We start from the raw sequence: 23,283 nt of genomic DNA, 5'->3' as shown, positions 1-23,283 counted from the left end.
AAATTCAGAAAGCACTAGTTAAGTATCTTTGACACTAGACTCCTTAATTGTACGAATCAGTTCCATCATTTCACGTTGCTGCATTTTAAACAACATTTTCCACATTAGATTGTCTGTACTACTTATTTAAAATAACTGTAGAGTGATCCTCTGCCGTTTCTGGTAATCTCACTTCCGATGTCGGGGCACGGGGAGGCCGAACAGGCGTGTTTGACATATTGATGTCGTGTGGGCGTGCACGTGCAGAACACCACGATATAATAATCTCACGATACAATCAAATCGCTATATTCCTTGTTTTAATTAATTAAGTATTAAGTTTTGACGACCGGTTTGGCCTAGTGGGTAGTGACCCTGCCTACGAAGCTGATGGTCCCGGGTTCAAATCCTGATAAGGCCATGTATTTGTGTGATGAGCATGGATATTTGTTCCTGAGTCATGGGTGTTTAAGTATTTATAAATATTTATATATTATATATATCGTTGTCTAAGTACCCTCAACACAAGCCTTATTAAGCTTACTGTGAGACTTAGTCAATTTGTGTAATAATGTCCTATAATTTTTATTTTTTTTATTAAGTAATTATACACCAAACATATTTGATGAAATAAATCACGATTGGTTGGGTTACCAATGGGTGTGTAAGCGACCATCTCGTGCGGGGCGCTGTCAACGAATGACGTCCCGCGCCGCCATGATACTTTCTCCATTCGGGACTACCCGCTCTTAAAATCAATCAACTTGTCAATGTCAATAACAATCACAGTAACCCGTTGAAATAATTTTACGATTAAAAAATAATCGAATTAAATAAAGCGCGCGCCGTTATATAATAGATCGATTATTGAACCAGTAATATATTATATTACTGGTTCAGTAATCGATCTATCTTTTTGGCAAACCGATGGCCTCTGGGAACACTGGGGAATATATAGCTTCTCCTCGGCGAGAACCAAAGGCTTATCATATTTTACTGAGTGATTGGCTTTGTCCATAACATGCTCCCAGACTGCATACCGGTCGATGGTGTTTGACAACAGCTATGTGTTCCTTTACCCGAGTAGAAATGTTTCGCTTTGCCTGTCCCATATTATGGAAGATCACATCATCCGTTGACTACGAACGCTGTCAAGGGTTTGAAACGTCGGGATGTATTTTAAATTCATTATACGCGACATAATCCATCTAAATAATTTTAGTTCATGAATAACAATCGCGTTAACCGAAGACAATAGAAAGTATAGTTAACTACATTTTATCACATAATTTTACTGACTGTATCTCCTGTTACTATTGACACATGGGTGCTACATCATATGTTTTAGGGTTCTCTTCAACTAATACAAGTTTCGGGATCCCCAATATCTTCTGCGCCTCAGCTATTGGCAGCGCGGCCGAGACGCGCGTGCCTAAGTCGCGGTCTACGAGGTATAGGAGCTCCAGCCATTTCTTTTGCGTTTCTTCAATCGCGTTCACCATTATATTGGCTATGTATGATGCCATCCTATTTCTCTTACCCTCCGTATTAATGAACGTGTTGTAGAAATAAGAAGACTCTCCGAGATCTATCGACTGTCTGTACTTAATTGATACCAACTCTTTAGGGTTCGCTACGTCCACATACGGAACTGGGCCGTTGAACGAGTTCTGATAGTAATTCGGCGTATCTTTCATATTATCACGCACCGGCGGCAAGCCATCTCTGTTGTAGGTCTTCGAATACTTTGGATGATTGAGTTCAATATTATTATGATTTATACCTAACCGGTAAATTTGAGCATCTCGATAGGAGAATCTTCGCGCTTTGAACGTGTCGTCAACCGGTCCTGGTATACCGGGCACCAAATTACCGGGATGAAAGGCCATTTGTTCGGCATCCTTAAACTGATTATCAGGGTTTCTGTTTAAGATTAAACGTCCAATTGTTACTGTATGGTATGTTCCATTCCTCCATAAAGTACTCATGTCGAAGGGATTGTAATTAAGCTTAGGAATGTGGGACTTCGGAATGATGTCCATATCTAGTCTCCAAGCGGGGAAGTTCCCTGCAGCTATTGCGTCGTAAAGGTCTCTGATGGAGTAGTCTGGGTCATAATTTCTAATAGCCATGGCCGCTCGATCGGTGAGTAACTCCAGTCCCTGTTCAGTTATGAAATTGAATCTCACGTAATAGCTGTCACCGTGTTTGTTAACGAGCTCGTATGCGTGGACAGGAAAGGCGCTCATTTTCCTGTAGCCATTAAAGATACCGAAATCTGATAACAGCCACAATATCTGGTGCAGGGCTTCAGGCGTAAGAGTGACAGTGTCCAAACGAGCTGTAGAATCGAAAATGAATGTCTTAGGGTTCCTTTTGAAAGCATGAGCAAACGCACTGAACTTATGTGGAGAATTATAGAGGAAAACTGGGAAAGATATGGCCAGAAAATCTAAGTTGCCCTCGTTTGTGTAGAATTTGGATGTTAAAGCTCCCGTCTCTCTCACCACATCTACACCTCCGCGACTTTGGACCAGATAGGAGAATCGGACGACGACGGGGGTTCTCTTTCCAATGCCATTGAAGACATCCGCTTTGGTGTATTTGGAGACGTCGTTGGTAACTTCGAAATAGCCGAAGGCGCTCGTGCCGCGCGCGTGCACCGAGCGCTCCGGGATCCGCTCATGTTCGGATGCAGACTGCAGATCCCAGAAATGTTGACTGTTGAAGAAATCTGTGTTGAGGGTGATTGTCTCCCGCACATCAACTGGTCTGCCAGCTGTAGTTGTCAGCACTCCAATAGGTTTCTGCAATGGATATACAGTTACATAAATTAAATATCATTGGGGAATTTTACACAAATCAAGCTGTAAGCTCAATAAGGCTTGAGTTGTGGGTACTAACGATAACCATGAAAGCTTGAAAGAACGCTAGTTCTTTAAGGTTTTAAAATTGCATTTCCTACTTTAGGGCGGAAAGTATTTATTTTTTATTTGTACTTCTAAGTACGGCTAACAGCCATATATGCCATATTATTCAGTTAAAAGTTCTCACATTAGCTTCCACATTTTTAGACCAAGTATTATCAAAATTAAGGGTCATTTGCATTGCGTTTTTAAAAATAGTAGATTGTTAACCAAGGGATGAAAGGCACTCATTTCTGTCGAGGTAATTTGGCGCTCACTGCGTTCGAATAAGTCCGAGATTGAAATGGTGCTTCTCACCCAAGTTAAGCACTCTACTTTTTATTTCGAATACGAGGAAAGTACTCGTAATACATATGTGTATTAAAAAACATGACAGAGTATAAACTTGCGTAATTAGTACTTCTTAAGGGTACTTTCAATTAACTATTAAGGTAAAAGTATCGTTATTTATGGAATGGAGAGTTTAATATCAGAATGTAAATTGTCCATTCAAAACCAATTTTCAATGGCTTATCGTAAAAAACTTTAAAAAACGCACTTGGAATGTAAAATGCTCTAGCCCAGAAACGTCACTTTCTGCACACTTCATAGAACAACAATGACCCACTTTCAGAGTATGAGAAATAAAAAAACATAACTATTCATAGACACATTTCCCTCCTTTGCGTAGCGCTGTCTGGTGAAAAGTAGTGGCTTTTTTTTACTACGTCGGTGGCAAACAAGCATACGGCCCGCCTGAGGGTAAGCAGTATCCGTAGCCTATGTACGCCTGCAGCCCCAAAAGAGTTACATGCGCGTTGCCGACCTTAATACACCGCACCCTCGTTGAGCTCTAAAAACCTTACTCGCCGGCAGGAACACAACACTATGAGTGGTCTAGCCATCGATGAGTAATATCAAAGATCACTCAAAGATACATAACTTCGTATTCCTTTTGGTAAGTAATATAAATGCTTACCGGATATTCTGCTTTAAACTCCTGCAACTGCCGTGCTACAGCATCTAAGGTAACATTGAGGTACTCAATTCCAAGTGCATTTTGTGCTATGGCTAAGCAAACTAACGCAACTATCCGCCTCATGACGCCAGGTGATGGCGTACGAATTAAAGAAGCACCAGTGGCGGCGCGTCACAAATATTCGTAGAGAACCCGGAGCTAATTTTGATTTCCTTTTCTCCATGAACCGATCATGAAAGTACTCAACAGGCTGAAATTAGACAAGCCGGTGGGAATCGAGTTCTTTGAACGATCCGCCACTGAGAAGCACTATATATTACTGATTCAGATAATTGGTTATCTCCTATTGCACGAATACATATCGCTTATTAGAAAATATGCGCACCGGACATAAGATTATCGGCCTGTATCCTGTTCGTATGAATCTAATGCTAATTTAATTTATTCATAACACTTATTAAGAGGCTGTCAACACCCAATGTCCTTGAAATTGATGTTACTTAAACAATTTTTTAAGAAAGACTATTTGTTTTAGTCAAGTAAGAAAAATATATGTTCATATTAATTATATTTCAAAGACCGTGGTCGTACTCGATACACGATTGAACGAAATCGGCTCGATAGAAAATAATTGCAAAGATTGGTCTTAAAATCACAATTAAACGGTTTTATGTCTTTATTGTTTTGACTTATGGGTCTGCAATTAAAATCACAATTTCAAAACATTTATATCTAAACCGTGGTCGAGTTAAATATTACACTAATAATCCACTTTTTTTGTATTTAAATATTTTTCTTATTATTCCCTTGCCCAGGCCCAGTAACATGCGACAGTGCTATCTCATTTACTCCGATACAAATAGACAGTGTGCGCGCTTTAGGTATTGACAGCCTCTTAACAACAACTCGGGTTTGCATTAGCGAAAATTAGTGTGCACTAACCAATATAATTACAATATAAACACTTCTTATTTTAATTTCAGAATTAGCAACAGAATAATACTCTTCCAATCAAATTTGTACAATTACGTTTGAATCGAACTTTAATTGTTTCTTCGTTTAATAACAGAAAATAACACTAATTTTAATTTAAGAGTTTGTAACGCAAATCCTCGTGTTTGAACTTAATCAAAATGAGTAAGAAGGTATTAGGGTTCCGTACATGAAAACAATCAACAAGGAGCTTTGCTCCTTCTTCTGCCGGTTTTCCATCTATCCATCTATTTAATAAATAAATATTTTCATAAATATGTATTATTTCATAAATAGGTACATTTAATTGGGCATTATAAAAATAAACTAACTTATCTATTAAATAAAACTAAATTAAAACTAAAAACTAATACTAAATAAAATTAAAATATGTCTAAAAAATTTGGCCCCTTTGGCATGGTGCCGAGGATGCTGGCAGCATTTCCCCGCTGTATAGCGATGCTAATACGTTGTGCGAGAAAGCTGCCAGCTCTTCGGTCACCTGTGAAGTCGACCAGCCTTTTAGATAGTTCTAAATCATAAATAATTTGTAAAAATATGTAACAAGCTACTACCACCCAAAGAATCAGAACTTTATGTTTGGGAAAATAACATATTCTACAAAATTGTAGAATTATGCAATTTATTCTATTCGCAATGAAACTGCTTATAGCACGAGAAGACATAGGTACAATCAGCATCAATAGTAGCAGATGAAACAACGCGCCAAAAGTATTTGCTACCCTTTTTCAAATAGGGATATATAATGTATATCTACAATTCGCGTTCAATTGTATCCAAAAATCTAATTATTGTACGTATTGAGACATATCCCTTTTAGTTAAGTTATTAGATATTAAAAAATAAAATAAATTAAAAATTAAAAATAAAATTCTTTAATTTTTCGAATACAAAAAAAATTATACACATCAGATAAAATTGACAATTAAAGAGAATGTACGAGAACCCCTCCATAGGGTATAGGCCTTCCAAGGTTTTACTATTTGGCACAGATGTGCAATAACTTACCTAGTGAAGTGAAAAATTGCAAAATCATTAAAAATGTTTAAAACCAAATTGAATAAGTAGAATTGTAAGTTGAAAAGTAACTGTTATGACAATTGATCATTAGGGCCATAGCCTTTAGGTCAAAAGAGTTAGAGCATGTTATTTTATGCCAAACATTGTAAGGGATTTCAAAGATATGGTAAAAAACATTAGGAATCTTGATAGTTATGGTACAAATGCATAGGATAAATGACTCTTAGGCTAACCCTTACATTATGAAAAATAATCTTTATGATAATTGATCGTTAGGTTAGGATAAACCAGTTAGGGTAAGTGACTTTAGGACAAACGTTGATAGGGATTCAGAATGACACCCACTAAAAAAACTAGTATCTCGCAACTCGTGTGTTGCTTTACATTGCGGGCCGAATTATTTTGTATGGTTAAAAATTTGTGGTGGCTAAACAAATTTATTTATTTGCAAAAGAAATTTAACATTTAATTTAAATAGAGGAAATACAAAATAACACATAAAATATGAGTGAGCATGCAAATAATTAACAAATTTATATAACTTATTATTAAAACTAGAACTTGTAATTTACGAGCATTTCATGTAAAATAGGCTCACGAACATGCTTAATAAAATAAAGCTGTATATGTACCGTTATAAATGTGAGTATTTCCAAATTAAATACTTGTTGCCTAGTTTTCACTAACTATAAGCTGTTGCCAAGACATTTTATTACACTTTAGCCGTATTGCAATTTCAACTCAACGTGCGTTGAGTTGAGCGACAATATTTTTCTCAATAGTGCATTATCTTTGTTCCCATGTAGAATATTTACCAGGGCCCGATTTACATATTAAGAATTACGTAGTCTGATAGTTTACGCTTGTAGACATTTTAATTTATGGCACTGTTTAATTTCTTTAGGTAGGCTTTTCATTGTATTTCTAAGCTAAAAATTTCTCAACATACTTCTTAGCTCCCATGCTAACCACCGTTTAAATATTCGCCCGTATAGGATTTACACACTGTACTATAAGTAATAAACGTATTGAGTAAAACGTCGACTTTAGCATAATTCTCGAAGAAAATTACAGGCAATCACATAATACGAATCGAATTTCTGAAGTACTTATTATGAATATGGCGTCAAATATCTTAATAACATGTCTGAGCTCCTGCAATTAAACGCATTTGATTGCAGCGATCACCAGTTTCACAGCAAAATTATGTCACTTGAAAGAGAATAGGTATTGACTCGTCACGTGTGTTGTTTTTAAGCAAAATCAGCTTCAAATATAATACAGGTATCTAACCTATATTTTCATCGCTTTAATGCGATATCTATTAGGCATTGCTGTAACCGTAGCAATGTTTGTGACAACCCGATCCCAATAGCGACAATCTTCATCTTTTGTTGGTGTCCCGCGGGCAAATGCCTCCCCCTAACTTCTCCACTGGATCTCGATCCAGGCCACTGTTTAAAGGAGTCCAGTTCATCCCGCTGTCACCGACGGGGTATGCGAGATCACTGATTTGAGTTTTCGGGCTCCCCCTCCGCATTGATTTTGCCCCACAACCCAATCGGCGTTCGATTTGTCGCGTGATAGTTTCTTCACGCGCGATCTTAGGACGGGCCTTACTTACGGGCAATAAGAATGGGGCCTGTACAGCGGTGTCACGCACACGAATTCGAACCAATCGTGCAATCAAACGCCACAACTCGATTAGTTGATGAGTTCGCATCACGCGCGCAATTGGTCGCAACTAGTTGCGTTAGACTGCACGATTTTCTCGAATTCCAGAGTGACAGCAATGAACTAGCACCATTCTTAGTATCCGTAAAGCTTATCCTTAGTATTGTCAATGCTGTATATCGTAAATATATCAACAAATCTGTATATCGTCAGTTAAAATCGTAACTAGCCTCTTATTTCCTTTCGGTGGAGATGAGATTTACGACCATAGCCGATACGATATTTAGCTCTGTTATTTATTACTTAGATTTTTTTCTCAAAATGAATGCTAATCACTAATATAAGTCAAAGTGAAGACAAGAACACAATACTAAACTTACGCCTGCAGATTATCAGAGATCAATTAACAGATACTTATGACTGTCTGAAAAGATACTGATGACCCCGGCTAAAAACTTTCTGACCAAATCGCACCGTATTTCATTCAACGCCTACTTCGGATCAGAATATATTAGTCGGTACTAATTAGAATACAAATACCAACTTTCCAACGAAATTGTGTAATTTGATCGAATTAAAAACTTTTGAAGCAAGTTTTGAACAAAACTTAGCTACAGCAACGTTTTTGTAATTAAAAGCAAGCTTATTTTGGCAGTGCTAGTGAAGACGAGGTGCAGGGTGAGTCTTTTCCTCTCACCCTGGGTAAGTAATCATAAAAATATCAACTAGTGGGCTTAGTGGCCTTTTGAGCAGTAGACCTTCCAAATACTGAAGAGCCAAGAATAGAGAAATCAGTTGAGAAACATCTACGACCTGTAAAAAATAACAGCAGAGAGCATTTTTGCCCAAGCTGGAACGGAGAGCTTCATTTTCGCTCGAACAAATAGTAGTTTTGAATGAATCGTAGGTTATTAAATGGCAATGACAGTAAGCCATGCCTGGAGTTTCCCTGCGAGATGGAATTGGAAATCAACCCAGGTCTTGTGGCGAAGGCGTTGTCAGTTGTTCTAACTTCATTTAGAACAATGTCTTAGCGGATCTTAAATGCAGGGATACAATGAAGAATTCCGACTGCCTCGCGTCATCTATAGCCGTGATGAAGTATACTGGAGTATGGATGCCGGACAATCTGACGTATGGCGGGAGAATGACCTACATGGTGTTTAGATGTGTTACGCAAACGTTCATATTCGTCTTCATCATTCTGGCTGAGATAGCCTATGTGTATAAGGTCAGTGTGTAAACTGTTGAATGTTTAGATGCTAGTATCAAATTTGGTAAATTGAAATTGAAATATTTATTTCGAGCTTGACGTCTATAGGGTTAGGTAACAATGACTAGAATCTAGAGTTAGTATTACAGTTAATTAGACAAAATAAATAATTGGACAAAGCAAACGAAACAAAACATTACATAACATTTATAAGTTTCGCTTGCTGTGCCACCAGCAACAGGTGAGTGTAGCTGCGCGTATCGCTTGATTATGGGCGAGCTCCCAACGCTGCGCCAGCGTACTTAGGATGCTGTTCATGCTGCTTTGGCTACGAGTGAGGAGTGACGCGCATCGCTTCCTCATGATGGCGAAAAAACAATCTGTTCGTGCCTCAGCAAACATCGCTGAGGCACTACAATACCGCGGCAACCTGAACAGCATCCTAAATGCATCATTATATTGGACACGCAGAGCGATATGAACTGAACTGGTATTCTGTTATCATTTTGCTGGGACGGTTCCGTACAATTCGTTTAATGGAGGAGGAGGAGTCATCCTTAAATTATTGCTTGTAGCACCGCCACGACTCGGAGCGTATGGTAGACGCGGCGGTGTTGCTGCTTTCACATCTCGTGCAAGCCGTCAAGCTGATGACAATCATTGTCCGCCAGGAAAGGATCAAGCGTCTCATCTCCTTGGGAGACGGTAAAGTTCCTTACAACAATGTTTTTAAATAAAACTAGTGGTTATGTGAGCTAGTGAGGTCCACTTGCACCAATTCCTTATCGGACGGTTGGTGGATGGGGACTAGGCGAAAAAAGCGGCCAAGTGCGAGTCGGACTCGCCCATGAAGGGTTCCGTACCATTTATGACGTATTAAAAAAACTACTTACTAGATCTGGTTCAAACCAATTTTCGGTGGAAGTTTCCATGGCAATGTATATCATATATTTTTTTTAGATTTTTCATTCTGTTATTTTAGAAGTTACGGGGGGGTGACACTCATTTTTCCACTTTGGAAGTGTCTCTCGCGCAAACTATTCAGTTTAGAAAAAAATGATATTAGAAACCTCAATATCATTTTTAAAGACCTATCCATAGATACCCTAAAAAGCGTAAGATTTTCCTGACACGGCCCTCTTTTGTTTAAATTGTTTCTCGAGAATAAGTAGCCTATTTTCACCGACTTAATTATAATCTATAGTGGCGCAGTTGGTAAACAGCCGCTTAGAAACAAGCGGTAGCAGTGACGATCCGGACTCGATCCCGGGGTGTATATGCAGATATTGTTAGGGTTCCGTAGCCAAATGGCAAAAAACGGAACCCTTATAGATTCGTCATGTCCGTCTGTCTGTCCGATTCTGTCACAGCCACTTTTTTCCGAAACTATAAAAGCTATACTGTTCAAACTTGGTAAGTAGATGTATTCTATGAACCGCATTATGATGTTTACACAAAAATAGAAAAAAAAACAATAAATTTTGGGGGTTCCCCATACTTAGAAATGAAACTCAAAAAATCTTTTTTCATCAAACCCATACGTGTGGGGTATCTATGGATAGGTCTTTAAAAATGATATTGAGGTTTCTAATATCATTTTTTTCTAAACTGAATAGTTTGCGCGAGAGACACTTCCAAAGTGAAAAAATGTGTGTCCCCCCCCCCCCCCCCCCCCTGTAACTTCTAAAATAACAGAATGAAAAATCTAAAAAAAATATACGATATACATTACCATGCAAACTTCCAACGAAAATTGGTTTGAATCAGATCTAGTAAGTAGTTTTTTTTAATACGTCATAAATGGTACGGAACCCTTCATGGGCGAGTCCGACTCGCACTTGGCCGCTTTTGTATTAACTATTAAGCGAGTACTTCGTTCCGAGTTCCGACCGAGTGTTCCACAACACGGACCCTTTTTTTACTTTCATCAGGCAACGCTCCCAATCTTTCACAGGTCCTGCCTTCACCCCCACGGAACCGAAACTCAAAGCGCAGCTAGAGCGAGCGGTGAAGCTGACCGGATTGATCGGCAACCTGGTGTTGTGGTCGGCCTGTATTACCGGCGTGTTCTGGTTCGTGGTGCCGGCGCTGAAGGATGTGTTAACGCTGCCCCTGAAAATAACCTTCCCTTTCGACATTAGTGGGCAGTACATGTAACTATTTAATACAGGGTTTTTAACCGTTTTTAGGGTTCCGTACCAAAAAGGTACAAAAGGAACCCTTATGGTGCGACTCTGTCCGTCCGTCCGTCTGTCTGTCGTCTGTCACATCGCTTATTATTTCGAGAACCACTTAAACTATCGATTTGAAATTTGGATTAGTTATGTTATGTTCAACGCATGCCCATAACGCTAACCCACCTTGAGATAGTTCAAAGTTTGTACGGAACCCTCGGTGCGCGAGTAAAACGAACTCGCACTAGACCGGTTTTTTTTTCTTTGATTAAGGTGTGTGACATTCGAAATACAAAAATACTTGGTGTTTGTGTGTTGTTGTTGTTGGATGATTGCATAAGTATCCATCCAATTACAAGCAAACACCGCATGCATGTAACAGTTAATTATTGCTTAGATAACTTTTAGTCTAAGTATAAACAAGGTCACGTTGAACAATTCTCGCGATACAGGTACGCCTAGTGTTGGAATCACTGCAATGTTTATCTTGCACGTTTATATTTTAACATTCACAACTTGGCTTTACGTTAAAACTGGCTAACGTCTGGGTATTTTGTTTTACTGAATGGGAACATTTCAAGATACATCATTTCAAAGAATATTTAGCAAAAAGGCCATGCATAGTCTACAAAACTTGTCTGTTTAATAATGGCATAATGACTGATAGGTATAATACTTATCAGAACAATTTCTTGGAAAATAATATACTAGGCTACTTATAAATATATTACATCGAAGACAAATGAAAACGAGTCTCTTTGGGTTGAAATTTACTTACTAATTGACTAGTTTTCATTACATTATAACGTTGTTATTTACGAAGCGTAAAACTAAATATCCCACTATAGTCCTGTAATACAACTATAGTCCGCAAGTTCAACACATAATTAACTATCATAACCAATCTTCTTTTCGGTGTTGTCTAAGTTTTTACTTTCTTTTATGAATAATTATACTATTTAGCCTTATAGTATAGAAAATATTCACATCGAAACGAAGATATTCGACATTAAGCTAATTTTACGGTATTAATTCACGTATTTTTAGTGACTCGCGCGACATATCTCGGAGAGCCTAGGTCTCCATTTTCAGGGCCGGATTTAGGGGAGGGCAACCGGGGCTACTGCCCCGGGCCTCCACAAAAGAGGGGCCCCCCACAATAGAGAATTCGGTAAATTTACCATTTTATTTGGAAAAAATTTGGGGCCGGGGGGCCTCCACTCCTTTATTGCCCGAGGCCTCCAGACCTCTAAATCCGGCATTGTCCATTTTCAAGCACTAACAGTGGAGTAGCAGTCACGATGGCCGCGCGTACTGTAGCACGACGCGCAGTGCACTGGGTTGAGGATGGTCTTGCGCCGTCGTTGTAGGCGAGTTAGGTTCACGCAACACTTGCGACGATAAACAGAACGAACTCAATATTTCCACTGCACTATCAACTCTTACTGAAATTCTCTCCAAGGATTCTCTTCCTTGCAGGCGGCACAGCCCAGCCGCTATCTCGGTTCAAATTAGCGCGCCACCCAATCTCGAACACTATACGTTTACGTACTTTACGTGGTGCGTACCATTTTCCACGTAAAATTAGCTTAATATTAGTATATGACTCACGCCAGTGGACCATAGTTGGGAGTTTTTAAGCTACCTATAGTTAGATGGTTTTACGGCACGTGTGTTGTAGTTTCGCAGTGATGTACGTGTATACGTCGCTGAGCGTGTTGACGTGCGGCGTGGGTGACGCCGCCGAGAACTTTCTCGTCTCAGGAGTACTGACGCTTGCGTCTACTCAGGTCGGCTTGCTGCACGAACAGCTGTTGGATCTTAAAACTGACGGTAAGCATGACAGGGTATCCCTACTAATATTATGAATCCGAAATAATGTTTGTTCTTAAAGAACTTAACCGATGAGTATCGGGAGGTACATAGAATAGTTAATATCATGGAAATCATCATCGGATGTAGACAAAGTCGCTAGCGCTTGATGTGTCCGACGAGATGGCATGTTGAAAGAAAAGTCAAGGCAGCGATAAAACTTGTAACAAAAGTATTTTTTTCCAAAAAAAATTCAGGTTCTCGATACCAATTTTACAAATACATACAAGACGTGTTTTCTTTCAGGTAAAGATGGCTGTTACAAGAAAGCGGTGCTCTGCGTTAAGTTCCATCAACGAATCATCGAGTTAGTTTGTACATACGAGTATTTCTGATGGACATTTTTCTAATACAGATATACTTAATATAAACTTGAACTAAAAGATGCGATCAGATGTTAACTTCAACTGCATTACTGTAGCGATATTACTACTAGATATGTTGCGGATTCTGCGGATTAAACGTCGCTTAACGCGCTCGCAAACGTCACTCATTTCGTCAAGCAAAATCACAGATACAGGTACTGTTGTGGCATGTTGTAGTACTGCAGCTGTTGTAGTCGCCATCCGAACGTCAACTTTTGTCGCTTACTATAGTGTCTATAGTTCGTGTAATTCACTATGACGCGCAGATTTATACGAGGGACACGCGTATTCGTGAATGACACAATCCATATACTGCTGTCGAACTAAGAGATGACTTTGCAGGTACGTTGAAGAGGTCGCGAAGATATTCGGCTTGCCGATTTTCTGCCAATGCGTCACGAGCAGCATAGTCGTATGCATGACTGTTTATAAAATAACTATTGTAAGTATAATGAGACCAGTTATGATAAGTTTAAGAGTATTATTTATTCACTTGATACCTGTTAAACGCGTAACTCATTGCAAAGTTGAATAACCTATTCGATTTTTTTATGTTGAATGAAAGATTGAAAGAGGTTATTTTAAGCATAATTTATAATTTAAAACTGTTTTTTTATTTCTCCAATCATGGATAGTAGGGCACCTTATATTAAAACAGACCGAAATAAATGAAACATTAAACTTGAGCAGCTCTGTGTGACTCTTGATTCAGTAGGCCACACTGGTGCGCTGCGTTGCGTTTGCGTCGCATCGTCGCAACGCATCAATGTGGCATGTCATAAAAAAATATGTAAAACGCCGCAGCGCTGACGCTGCGTCGACGCTTGCGATGAAACAACGCGACGCAACGCACCAGCGTGGCCTAACTCTAATACTGTCACGGAAAATAACTTCTCTATAGAACTACAGGGCCCTGTTTTATAAAACTATAATATAATATGCAATTATGCAAGCCTAAATCGATATCACTAATCAATAATCTTCATCGTAATAAGCTCATCCGGGAAAATTCCATTGTAGACTTACAGCTTTTTGAAATATAAAGGCTTCAGTATTTGTTAACTTACCTATGCATGGGCATTCAGGCAACTAAGTTTAATTATTTTATTACTTACGAAAACAGTAACACCTCACGTATAATACAGTTACAAAATTATCCACGTGGTCTGGAACACCATTGTTCACGATTAAGTCTCGGTTTCATAGATAACGTGTAAGTTTAAATCAGTGTTTAGTTTATTTTGACAATGAAATTTTAGTAGTTTTCAAGAACTAACTTGCAAATTTAAATTTAGTGCTATTTTATTTTTAAAACATTTAATTCCCAGACACAAGAGCCAGTAGAAATGGTCACCTTGGTATTCTACTTGATATGCGTTATGATGGAGCTAATGATGTATTGCTACCCTGCCGATGTACTTTTGAATAAGGTATGTGCTTACAATAAATGATTCACAATACCCTATAATTGTAAAAATAAAATGATTACAGTGTTTTTGATTTTAATATCGACTACTTACTAATTAACTCATCAAAAAAATAATTTTTCATCAGACCTTCTTCCTCGCGTTGTCCCGGCATTTTCACCATGGCTCATGGGAGCCCGGGGTCCGCTTGGCAACTAATCCCTAGAATTGGCGTAGGCTCTAGTATTTACGAAAGCGACTGTCATCTGACCTTCCAACCCAGAGGGTAAACTAGGCATTATTGGGATTAGTCCGGTTTCCTCAATGTGTTTTCCTTCACCGACCTGTATTTCGTACATTAGATCCAAAAAACTCATTGGTACGAGCCGGGATTTGAACCCGCGAACTCTGGATTGAAAGTCGCACGCTCCTACCGCCAGGCCACCAGCGCTTTCACTCTGATGCGCCAGTGCAGTCTCACTAATGATACCTTTACGTGCTAAGCGCATATTGTACTGAGTGATCACTCGATTTTTATTCCGTTCAATCAAAATAACACTAGACCCTACTCATTGTGTTGTGTTCCTGCCGGTGAGTAAGGTTGCCAGAGCTCAACGAGGGGGTGCGGGTTTAGGGTCGGCAACGCGCATGGAACTCCTCTGGAGTTGCAGGCGTACATAGGCTACGGAGACTGCTTACCATCAGGCGGGCCGTATGTTTCTTTGCCACCGACGTAGTATTAAAAAAAAAAAGAAAAAACAAATCAATACAATCCAACATAAAATCCACTGCGGACCGCCCCAAACGCTAAACTCCTTAGCTTCTTCGTATATTGTCCCTTCCAATATTCCTATTATATTAAATTAGGAGACCGTCCATTTTGTTAGCCGATTTGTCCCCTATCAAACTGGAGCGGGGACTAAATGAATCTTCATAGTTTTTAGATTTGTGTATGTTATTTTGTAGAGCCTGCAAGTATCGGACGCAGCGTACCCGGAGTGGTCGGGCAACATTAAGACAGCTCAGGTGCTACTGCTGACCACGCTGCGCGCTCAACGAGCCTTGGTTGTCAACGCTGGTGGCATGTTCAAGATCTCTCTACCTACTGCGGCCGCTGTACGTGTATAAAAATTGGATTTTAAGCTCTTAGTTATTTATTTAAATATATATATGTTTATATATTTTTTTATACAAGGAATGCCAACAGCTATAAAAGATACATTAGACTTTTAGATAGTAATACTGAGCCAATTATAGGAACTTGCGAATAGAAATTGAATATATAATTACACAGTACACAATAGATACAAAAGCAAATGTGATACACGATATTAGAATGTGGAATATATCAAAGTTAAAATTTAAAAACCGGCCAAGAGCATGTCGGGCCACGCTCAGTGTAGGGTTCCGTAGTTACTCTTCTGTCACAATAAGCTAACCTGGAGCTTAAAGTATAGTAAATTGTTAACCAAGGGATGAAACGGTACCTTTCACGCGAGTTAAACAAATAGGCAAATTTGCATAATCAGTACCTAATTAAAGTAAGTCTTTTTACTATGAAGGGGAAACTTTTTGCGATAACTCAAAAACAGCTAAACTAATCATGTCCGCTATAGTTTTCATTTAATGTCTTTCTTAAGCTCTACTTCCACGATTTTTTTCATATTTTTTGGACCTATGTTTCAAAAGTTAGAGGGGGGGGACACATTTTTTTTCTTTCGGAGCGATTATCTCCGAATATATTCACTTTATCAAAAAATGTTGAAAGACCTTTTCCAACGATACCCCACACTGTAGGGTTGAATAAAAAAAAAATCACCCCCACGTTACTTTGTCGGCTTTATTGATTTATATATCCATGTCGAATTTCAGCTTTCTAGCACTAACGACCACGGAGCCAAGCCTCGGACAGACAGACAGACAGACAGACAGACAGACGGACATGGCGAAACTATAAGGGTTCCTAGTTGACTACGGAACCCTAAAAAGGGAAACCAAATAGATATGAGCAATTAGTAAAAACGCTTATAATTTATAAAAGTACAGTGAAGTTAAACTACTTAAATTTACGAAAAATTTTATGAACAACATGGACCGGGCTTAAATAGGTACATCAGAGTTACAATCACACTCTATAGCATATTATTACTTGCGATATGTTATTTAGAAGCACTGATTGACTAGATTACGCCTTATACAAGGGATTGAGCAATTAAAAACTTCAATATCTAGATCCTTCGACAAGTTATTCAAGTTACGAGTTTAACTTGCAATATTTCGTTGTACCTAATATGTTTGTTCGGGTCAAAAATAGCAAGTAAAATAAGACCCACTTCCCATTAGTCGATTGAGCGGAAACTTTTTACACAGATATATTAGTTGTTTGACAATGCGATATTATGGTACTATCGAGCTGATTTGATGTTGGACACAGGAGGTTTCCACAGAAACTTTGTCATAAAATAACGCGATGAGTAATAGTTGCCTATTAAAAGAAAAGTGATAAAAGCTTGTATTAAAAATGAAACTTTAGACAAAATATAGTTTAACTACATTTGAATATAACGCAGCATAATAAGCGTGATCGGAACTATGGGAGTAAAACTTTAACAAAACTTATCAAGCGGACGTAAAAAGAGTGCTTATAGCCTTAAAAATATTCGAATATCTATGAATGTAAATATTTTTATGGCTGTAAGTACTATACTATTCCTATCCCTATGGACATGAATATTTTTAGGGCTGTATGCACTATTTTATGTCCGCTTAACAAGTTTTGTTAAAGTTTTACTCCCATAGTTCCGATCACTGATAATAAGCAGGGCACTCACCGACGGTTAAGTGTTTAAATTCAACACTGAGTACACACTTTCTTTCTAAAGGATCCTTTCGAGGACCGATCACGCCCTTACATTTGCTTCCTTTATTGTTGTGGAGGATTTGTGATTAAAGGAACTTTTATTGACCAAAACGCTGTATTCTGTCAAAGAATATAAATAATAAAATAACCAATATTAGATTTTTTATATTATATATATTGATACTTTATTCATTAGTAATTTTTGACATTGATGCGTTCTTTTTTCCCTATTATTTTATTATTAAAATTTTCGACTTTCTGATATTACCTAGGTTGTCCTAGCTGTATTTTTTATTTTTATTTTCTTAATTTTTTTGACTGATTTTTCTATTTAAGTATAGAAAGTGTTTTTATACATTTATCCTTTTTTACTGTTTTATTTTCCTTTTACTATTAATTAAGTAGTCTTATTATTTCAATTTTTAGATTTTTATTTTTTATTCATTCCGATTCGTAGTTATTACTATTGTTGTTATTGTGTTGTGAATACATTTTATTTTAACATGTAAAATATAATGTACATTTCCAAATAAATGAATCTAATCTTTAGGCTTAATCCCTTTAATGACATTTTAATTGTTTTTCATTGCAGGTAGTGCAAACATCGTACACATATTACGCGCTATTACAACAGAAGCTCAAGAAGGAATAAATTAGAACTTTACAGCCATGTTAGATCTGATTCACAGAGTAGTTGGTGCAACAATTGTAAAATTAGAGACTGTGAGCTTTAGACCTCGCGATTAGCTTAGAAAATGTAGAAGAGAAAGAATATTCAGTTTGTTGAGTCATGCACTATAATTACGAAAATGGTGTGCTCACATGCCCGCAATGTTCGCGAACTTTTGGTAGCAAGATCGGCTACATCAGTCACTTGCGAGCACACCAGAGACAGCAACGGAGTTGATAGCAGTCGCCGTGGCCGAATCGGTCGTGGAGTTATTATCACAGTGAACTCACAATGGTCTTTTCCTACTCCTCTACTGTTATCTGTCATTTATGCATTCATTAACACGAATATAAGAACATACATAAAAGATTTCAAGAAAAGTCTATATTGTCTATTCCTCATAAAAGCTCTTGTGCTTTTATAAGCTATAACGTTACTGCGATTAATGGCTACCAACCTAACAAAACCAAAACGAATACAGTTTTAAACTAAGTGCATTGCTGCCAACTTACAAAATATTCATTTGGTTGCATAGTAAAAATAATTACTTCATAAGTCAGAAACACGCATGTGACACCCGTAATATAGCAACACCCATAGACTACGAAGACCGCTTAGCGTTGCTTGTTAGTCTCCGTAGGCTACGGTGGCCAAAATTGAGAAAAAACTGTCCAAAAAATTAATTTAGCAAGTAGCAAGTACCAGGGCCTCATGAGTTACGAGTAGGTGTCGCCGACCGGCCGGCCGCGGCCCGGGGCGGGCCGGGCGCGTAACAAGGTATGCTCGCGCGTCTTGGCTATATACTTTTGCTGTAATTTGTTTACCTAAATTAAGATTTATTTTTGTTGACTCGTAGGAAAAATATTGTATGCAACGTTGTATAAGTAGGTCAAAAAATTCTCGTGACGTATTCCTTTACAATGTTCGCCTACGCCTTCGGCTCCGGCTCACATTGTAACTCACGCCACTCGCCTTTCTTGACCCTTCTTATACAACTGTTGCATAAAATACTATAAACTCCACAGACCTTATTGGTTCTTGAGTCGTTTATGCCAATTTCCGTATTTTGGAAAAATTTTAAATACTGAATCGGCAATAACAATCCATTTCAATATTCATTTATATATTTTATTATGATTCAATGGAATAAATGATATGATATGATATGATATGATATAGAATCTAGTCACAAAATATCATTATATTATATATGATATTATATGATATATAGAATCGGTTGAGAATTGCGACCTGAAGAGGACATCCGGATATCGAAAGCAAATTGCCTGAGTTAAATCGGAGACCTTCGCTAACGCTTCGGTCAATAAAGTGGGTTAAGTGGGCACTACTCGTTTCGCTTCATCGTAAAATGTAGACTACTTAGACTAGTTGATTAAACTGATTTAGAACCGGACCAGACTTTTTCTTGAAATCATTTGTCACAATATTTTTGTCCACTTAATTATTGTTTTAAATCTAGATATCAAGGCATACACTGGCAAATATTGTAATATTCCAGTGCAAAAATTACACACTTAAAAAATATAAGTAAAGTAACTTAAAGTAGTAAAGTAAGTAGTAAGTTATGTCCCGGATAGCTATTTAAATTGAAGGATAAGAATTACGCCCACAGACGTATTCGTATTGTAGCGGTCAGTGTTGGTCGATCGTTATTTGGAATTGAAAAGATTGAAAATTAACCATTATAATTTTTTTATAATTAACGTATATTTGCAATTATAATTACCGTTCAGCCAACACTGGTAGCAGTAATGCTTTAATCCCTATTAACATCATCTGTCCTCTATAAACGAGTGCATGAAATTGATCTTGTAACAAAAAATTACATTTATTCATCAAACCTACTCACAAATTATGTAATTCTATTTATTGACAGTAACAATATACATAATGGATATATACAGATGAATACTATAACTAGCTTATATCTAAAATAGGCCCTTGAGGCATTGTACCAAGGATACTGGCGGCATTTCCTCGTTGTATCGCAATACTGATACGTTGTGCGAGGAAGCCGCCAGCTCTTCGGTCACCAGTTACGTCAACCAGACGTTTCGCGATTTCTCCAAAAAACTTGTGCGCGCTGGGACCCCATGGACCTAGAGTTTCAACGCCAAAAGGTACAAAATGGTACTCTCTACCGAGGCTCTTATATTTATTACGTTTCAAAATTTCGGCGCTTTCCGCCGCTGCGCCCGCTTTTACATTAGTCCGTTGGAGGTGGGACGGTGCCAGTGTGTCTACGCAGGTAGCATCCCACACTAACATCCGTCCCAAGCTCCAAGGAACCAAGGACACCCCATCAGGCCTCTTGTAATGTTATTTAATTTCTATTTTTTTTTACTTCTTTAGTGATAGGTATTTTTATCTTCAGTTGACATTGTATTGATGACTTTATATTGTTTACAATTATATTTATTTTAGATCCTTATTAGGGGATTTATTTTAATTTATTATATAATGTCTTGTCGATCATGACGAGAACATAAACATTAATTTTGAAATGATGACATATTATTGTGAAATTTTTATGTTTTATTTTTATTGATTTCATTTATGTAGGCTATGTTTGCTAAAAGGTAAAATACTGAAAATACTTATAAATTACAAGTTATAATGATTGCTTGAGTATTCACCCAATTACAGACAAACACGGCATGCATTTAACAGATTTTGCTTACATTTATGTTTTTTTCTATCCTTAGTACTAAATATATACAAGCTAATGCTGGAATTAGTAGAATAACAGAAAATAAGCTAAGTAACCAGTGAGATTGATGCTATCAGTAGTCTAAGTTAGTATAAGTTAACAATCTTTATGTTAGGATTTCTAGGAAGCAAGTGAGTGTACAAATTATGAATTCTAAACAATACAACATAAGAAAAAGTTACACATATTTTGGAATTACAGATTTGACTTGACCCTATGTAGATATGTTTTGAATTGATTGTGTGTCATCTTTAGCATGTCAAGTCTATTCTGTTTATATAATAAGTTGTACTCTCTAATAATTCTAGGTATTAGACTATGAGAACCAACATTTATTCTATAAGTTTTACATAAGAAAGATTTATTTTATCATGAAATAAAGAAATCTAATCTAATCTAATGCAACTGAGAAAAAGATGAAGTATATAACCGAACATTTCCATCATATTGTGCTAAATAAGCAGGCAGCATTGAGGTATAGCGTTAATTAAAACCCACTTTACTGTATACTCCGCGCGACAACCCTATCTCTCGATGCAAGTTTTGCGAGGTACGCAATCTTATATTTACTTCTAATTATCGTTTATTTTCCTGGTTTTTTAAACTGACTCATTCTAGACCGGGCCAGGGCCGGCCGGAGCGTTTGACATGTCATTTTCTATGAAAACTTATTGGTGATCACTTGATATTCCATAGAAAACGAAGCGCCAGAAGCTCAGGCCCGGCGCCGGCCCGGGCTAGCGTGAGTCATCCTTAAACTCTTTTAACTTCGGTCAAAATAGAAAAATCGGTTAGGTATAAATAAAATTGAATAATTTACCTGTAACTACACAAGAACAACGTACAGCAAACAAAAATAAATGTAATCCATCCCGTAGCGTGTTGTTTGTAGCTAATTTAGTTCAAAATAACTATTAAAACATAAAAATGCAACAGTATGTTATTATGTTTTAACATAGATTGCGTGCTAGCGAGAACTGACAGCGGACACGCCTACCTTTAGATCGTGTGATTCACGACGACGCGAGCCTTGACCCGTAATGCCATGCTATTAAAGGTTAGATTTGACAAATTTGCGCGTCACCGTGGATGACACGAACTATATGCTGAAAACAGAGGAACTATAAAAAAATAATAGTAAATAAATAGTGGGCGTATGATAGACGGGATTATCGCGTGATAAGTTGATAAGGTCATGATGGTGCAAACCCTACTGTTTAACTCCGTTTAAAATATAGAGACGGGCGCGTTATTCTGTCATTATGACGCGACAAGCGTGTTTTGACTGTTTAACTTAAATATGTAAACTTTACTTAGATAGGTAAGTATAGGTAAAAAACTTAAATAAGTCACCTGTTGTATGTAGTTGTGACGTGTTCGAATAGACAATACATGTTTAAAAGACACACACAAACAAAACAAATGTCTATTCAAACACGTCACAACTACATACAACAGGTGACTTATTTAAGTTTTTTACCTATACCTACTTAAGGAGTTGGTATATTTTGTGTGCATACAAAAAATCATTCGTATTATTTGTCAGGTTTATTTAAAGGCCGAGTATTCGGTTCAAAATTAAAATAAGTAAGTTAATCCGATCATTTTGCCCTGTGATCTGCTGTTCCGATAAGGAACTTCGTTCCAAAAACAAAAACTCAATCAAAAAAGTAATAATTATCTAATTTGCTTACAAAATTTCACAAATCAGTTAAGAATACGACTTACAGGCAGAGAGAACAACCAAACATAAGAAAACATTTTTTCACCACACCAGCTGATGAGAAAGTTGCATTTTATCCACATGTGGGTCAAAGTAATCAGATGCAAATTTTGAGTTATTTCTTTATGTTAGCTAATAGAATTGACTTTTAATATCGAATGACGTTTATTTCGATTTGTTTTGGTTTGATTTTGTTTGATATCTTAGAGTCTCGCTACGCTCGTGGTTCAAGATCCCAATCTTTCGCTTGCTCGGGTATTAATTTTAGCACAAGGGGTTAATCAACAACTTTGCCCCCTTGTAAAACAAATTACTATTGTAAAAGCTGAAACTGATACGCTTAGCTCGTGCTTCACACTCGCTCAGTCAATCAAAAATATGAAATTCAAGTGCAATAAACTACAAAGTCATACACGTCCGGGGTTTGAACTCGGATTGTCACTGTTACAAAGCGGCTGTTTGCCAACTGCGACACTTATATACTAATAAGTAAGTCGTTGAAATTAGGCTAGATATTCTTAAGAAGGAATTTAAATACGAAAAGGTCCCGACGGGTTTTCTTGGCGAAAAAATCTTACATTGGTTTTCGCCTAGCCCACATCCACCAAACGTCCGATAAGGAACTTCGTTCCAAAATACATCTCTCTATGGCCATTATGCCATTGACATTGATCGAATTGGTGAGTTTATCAATGTTAGGTAACATAAATAATTAAGG

General features: G+C 37.6%; 2 protein-coding genes across 2 annotated transcripts; one reads left to right on the top strand and one right to left on the bottom strand.

Moving 5' to 3' along the window:
• Positions 1–869: 869 nt before the first annotated feature.
• Positions 870–12,595, bottom strand: LOC133530048 (catalase-like). The gene is made up of 2 exons (XM_061867864.1): positions 12,120–12,595; positions 870–2,786 (listed from the first exon to the last, which is right to left on the bottom strand). The coding sequence occupies exons 1-2, from the start codon at positions 12,198–12,200 to the stop codon at positions 1,293–1,295; spliced, it is 1,575 nt and encodes a 524-aa protein (XP_061723848.1). The 5' UTR covers positions 12,201–12,595; the 3' UTR covers positions 870–1,292.
• On the top strand, positions 6,161–18,404 carry LOC133530050 (odorant receptor Or1-like). The gene is made up of 10 exons (XM_061867866.1): positions 6,161–7,161; positions 8,602–8,782; positions 9,340–9,469; positions 10,719–10,917; positions 12,620–12,771; positions 13,057–13,117; positions 13,518–13,617; positions 14,504–14,605; positions 15,548–15,697; positions 18,034–18,404. Exons 2-10 carry the CDS (start codon positions 8,609–8,611, stop codon positions 18,091–18,093), a joined length of 1,128 nt encoding a protein of 375 aa, XP_061723850.1. The 5' UTR covers positions 6,161–7,161; positions 8,602–8,608; the 3' UTR covers positions 18,094–18,404.
• The last annotated feature ends 4,879 nt before the right edge of the window (positions 18,405–23,283 follow it).

Source organism: Cydia pomonella, chromosome 22, assembly GCF_033807575.1.
Source record: "Cydia pomonella isolate Wapato2018A chromosome 22, ilCydPomo1, whole genome shotgun sequence".
Classification (NCBI taxonomy): domain Eukaryota; kingdom Metazoa; phylum Arthropoda; class Insecta; order Lepidoptera; family Tortricidae; genus Cydia; species Cydia pomonella.
This window is presented reverse-complemented; position numbering and strand designations above follow the sequence as displayed.

What these genes read in the sequence shown, in the direction of transcription:
- LOC133530050 (XM_061867866.1), top strand. Translation starts at nt 8,609, where the DNA reads ATGAAGAATTCCGACTGCCTCGCGTCATCTATAGCCGTGATGAAGTAT. An exon ending in TCTCATCTCCTTGGGAGACG is followed by an intron (nt 9,470 to 10,718) that starts GTAAAGTTCCTT and finishes AATCTTTCACAG; the next exon opens with GTCCTGCCTTCACCCCCACG. An exon ending in CTCTACCTACTGCGGCCGCT is followed by an intron (nt 15,698 to 18,033) that starts GTACGTGTATAA and finishes TTTTCATTGCAG; the next exon opens with GTAGTGCAAACATCGTACAC.
- LOC133530048 (XM_061867864.1), bottom strand. Translation starts at nt 12,200, where the DNA reads ATGCCGGATTTAGAGGTCTGGAGGCCTCGGGCAATAAAGGAGTGGAGG. An exon ending in AATTTTTTCCAAATAAAATG is followed by an intron (nt 2,787 to 12,119) that starts GTAAATTTACCG and finishes TATCCATTGCAG; the next exon opens with AAACCTATTGGAGTGCTGAC.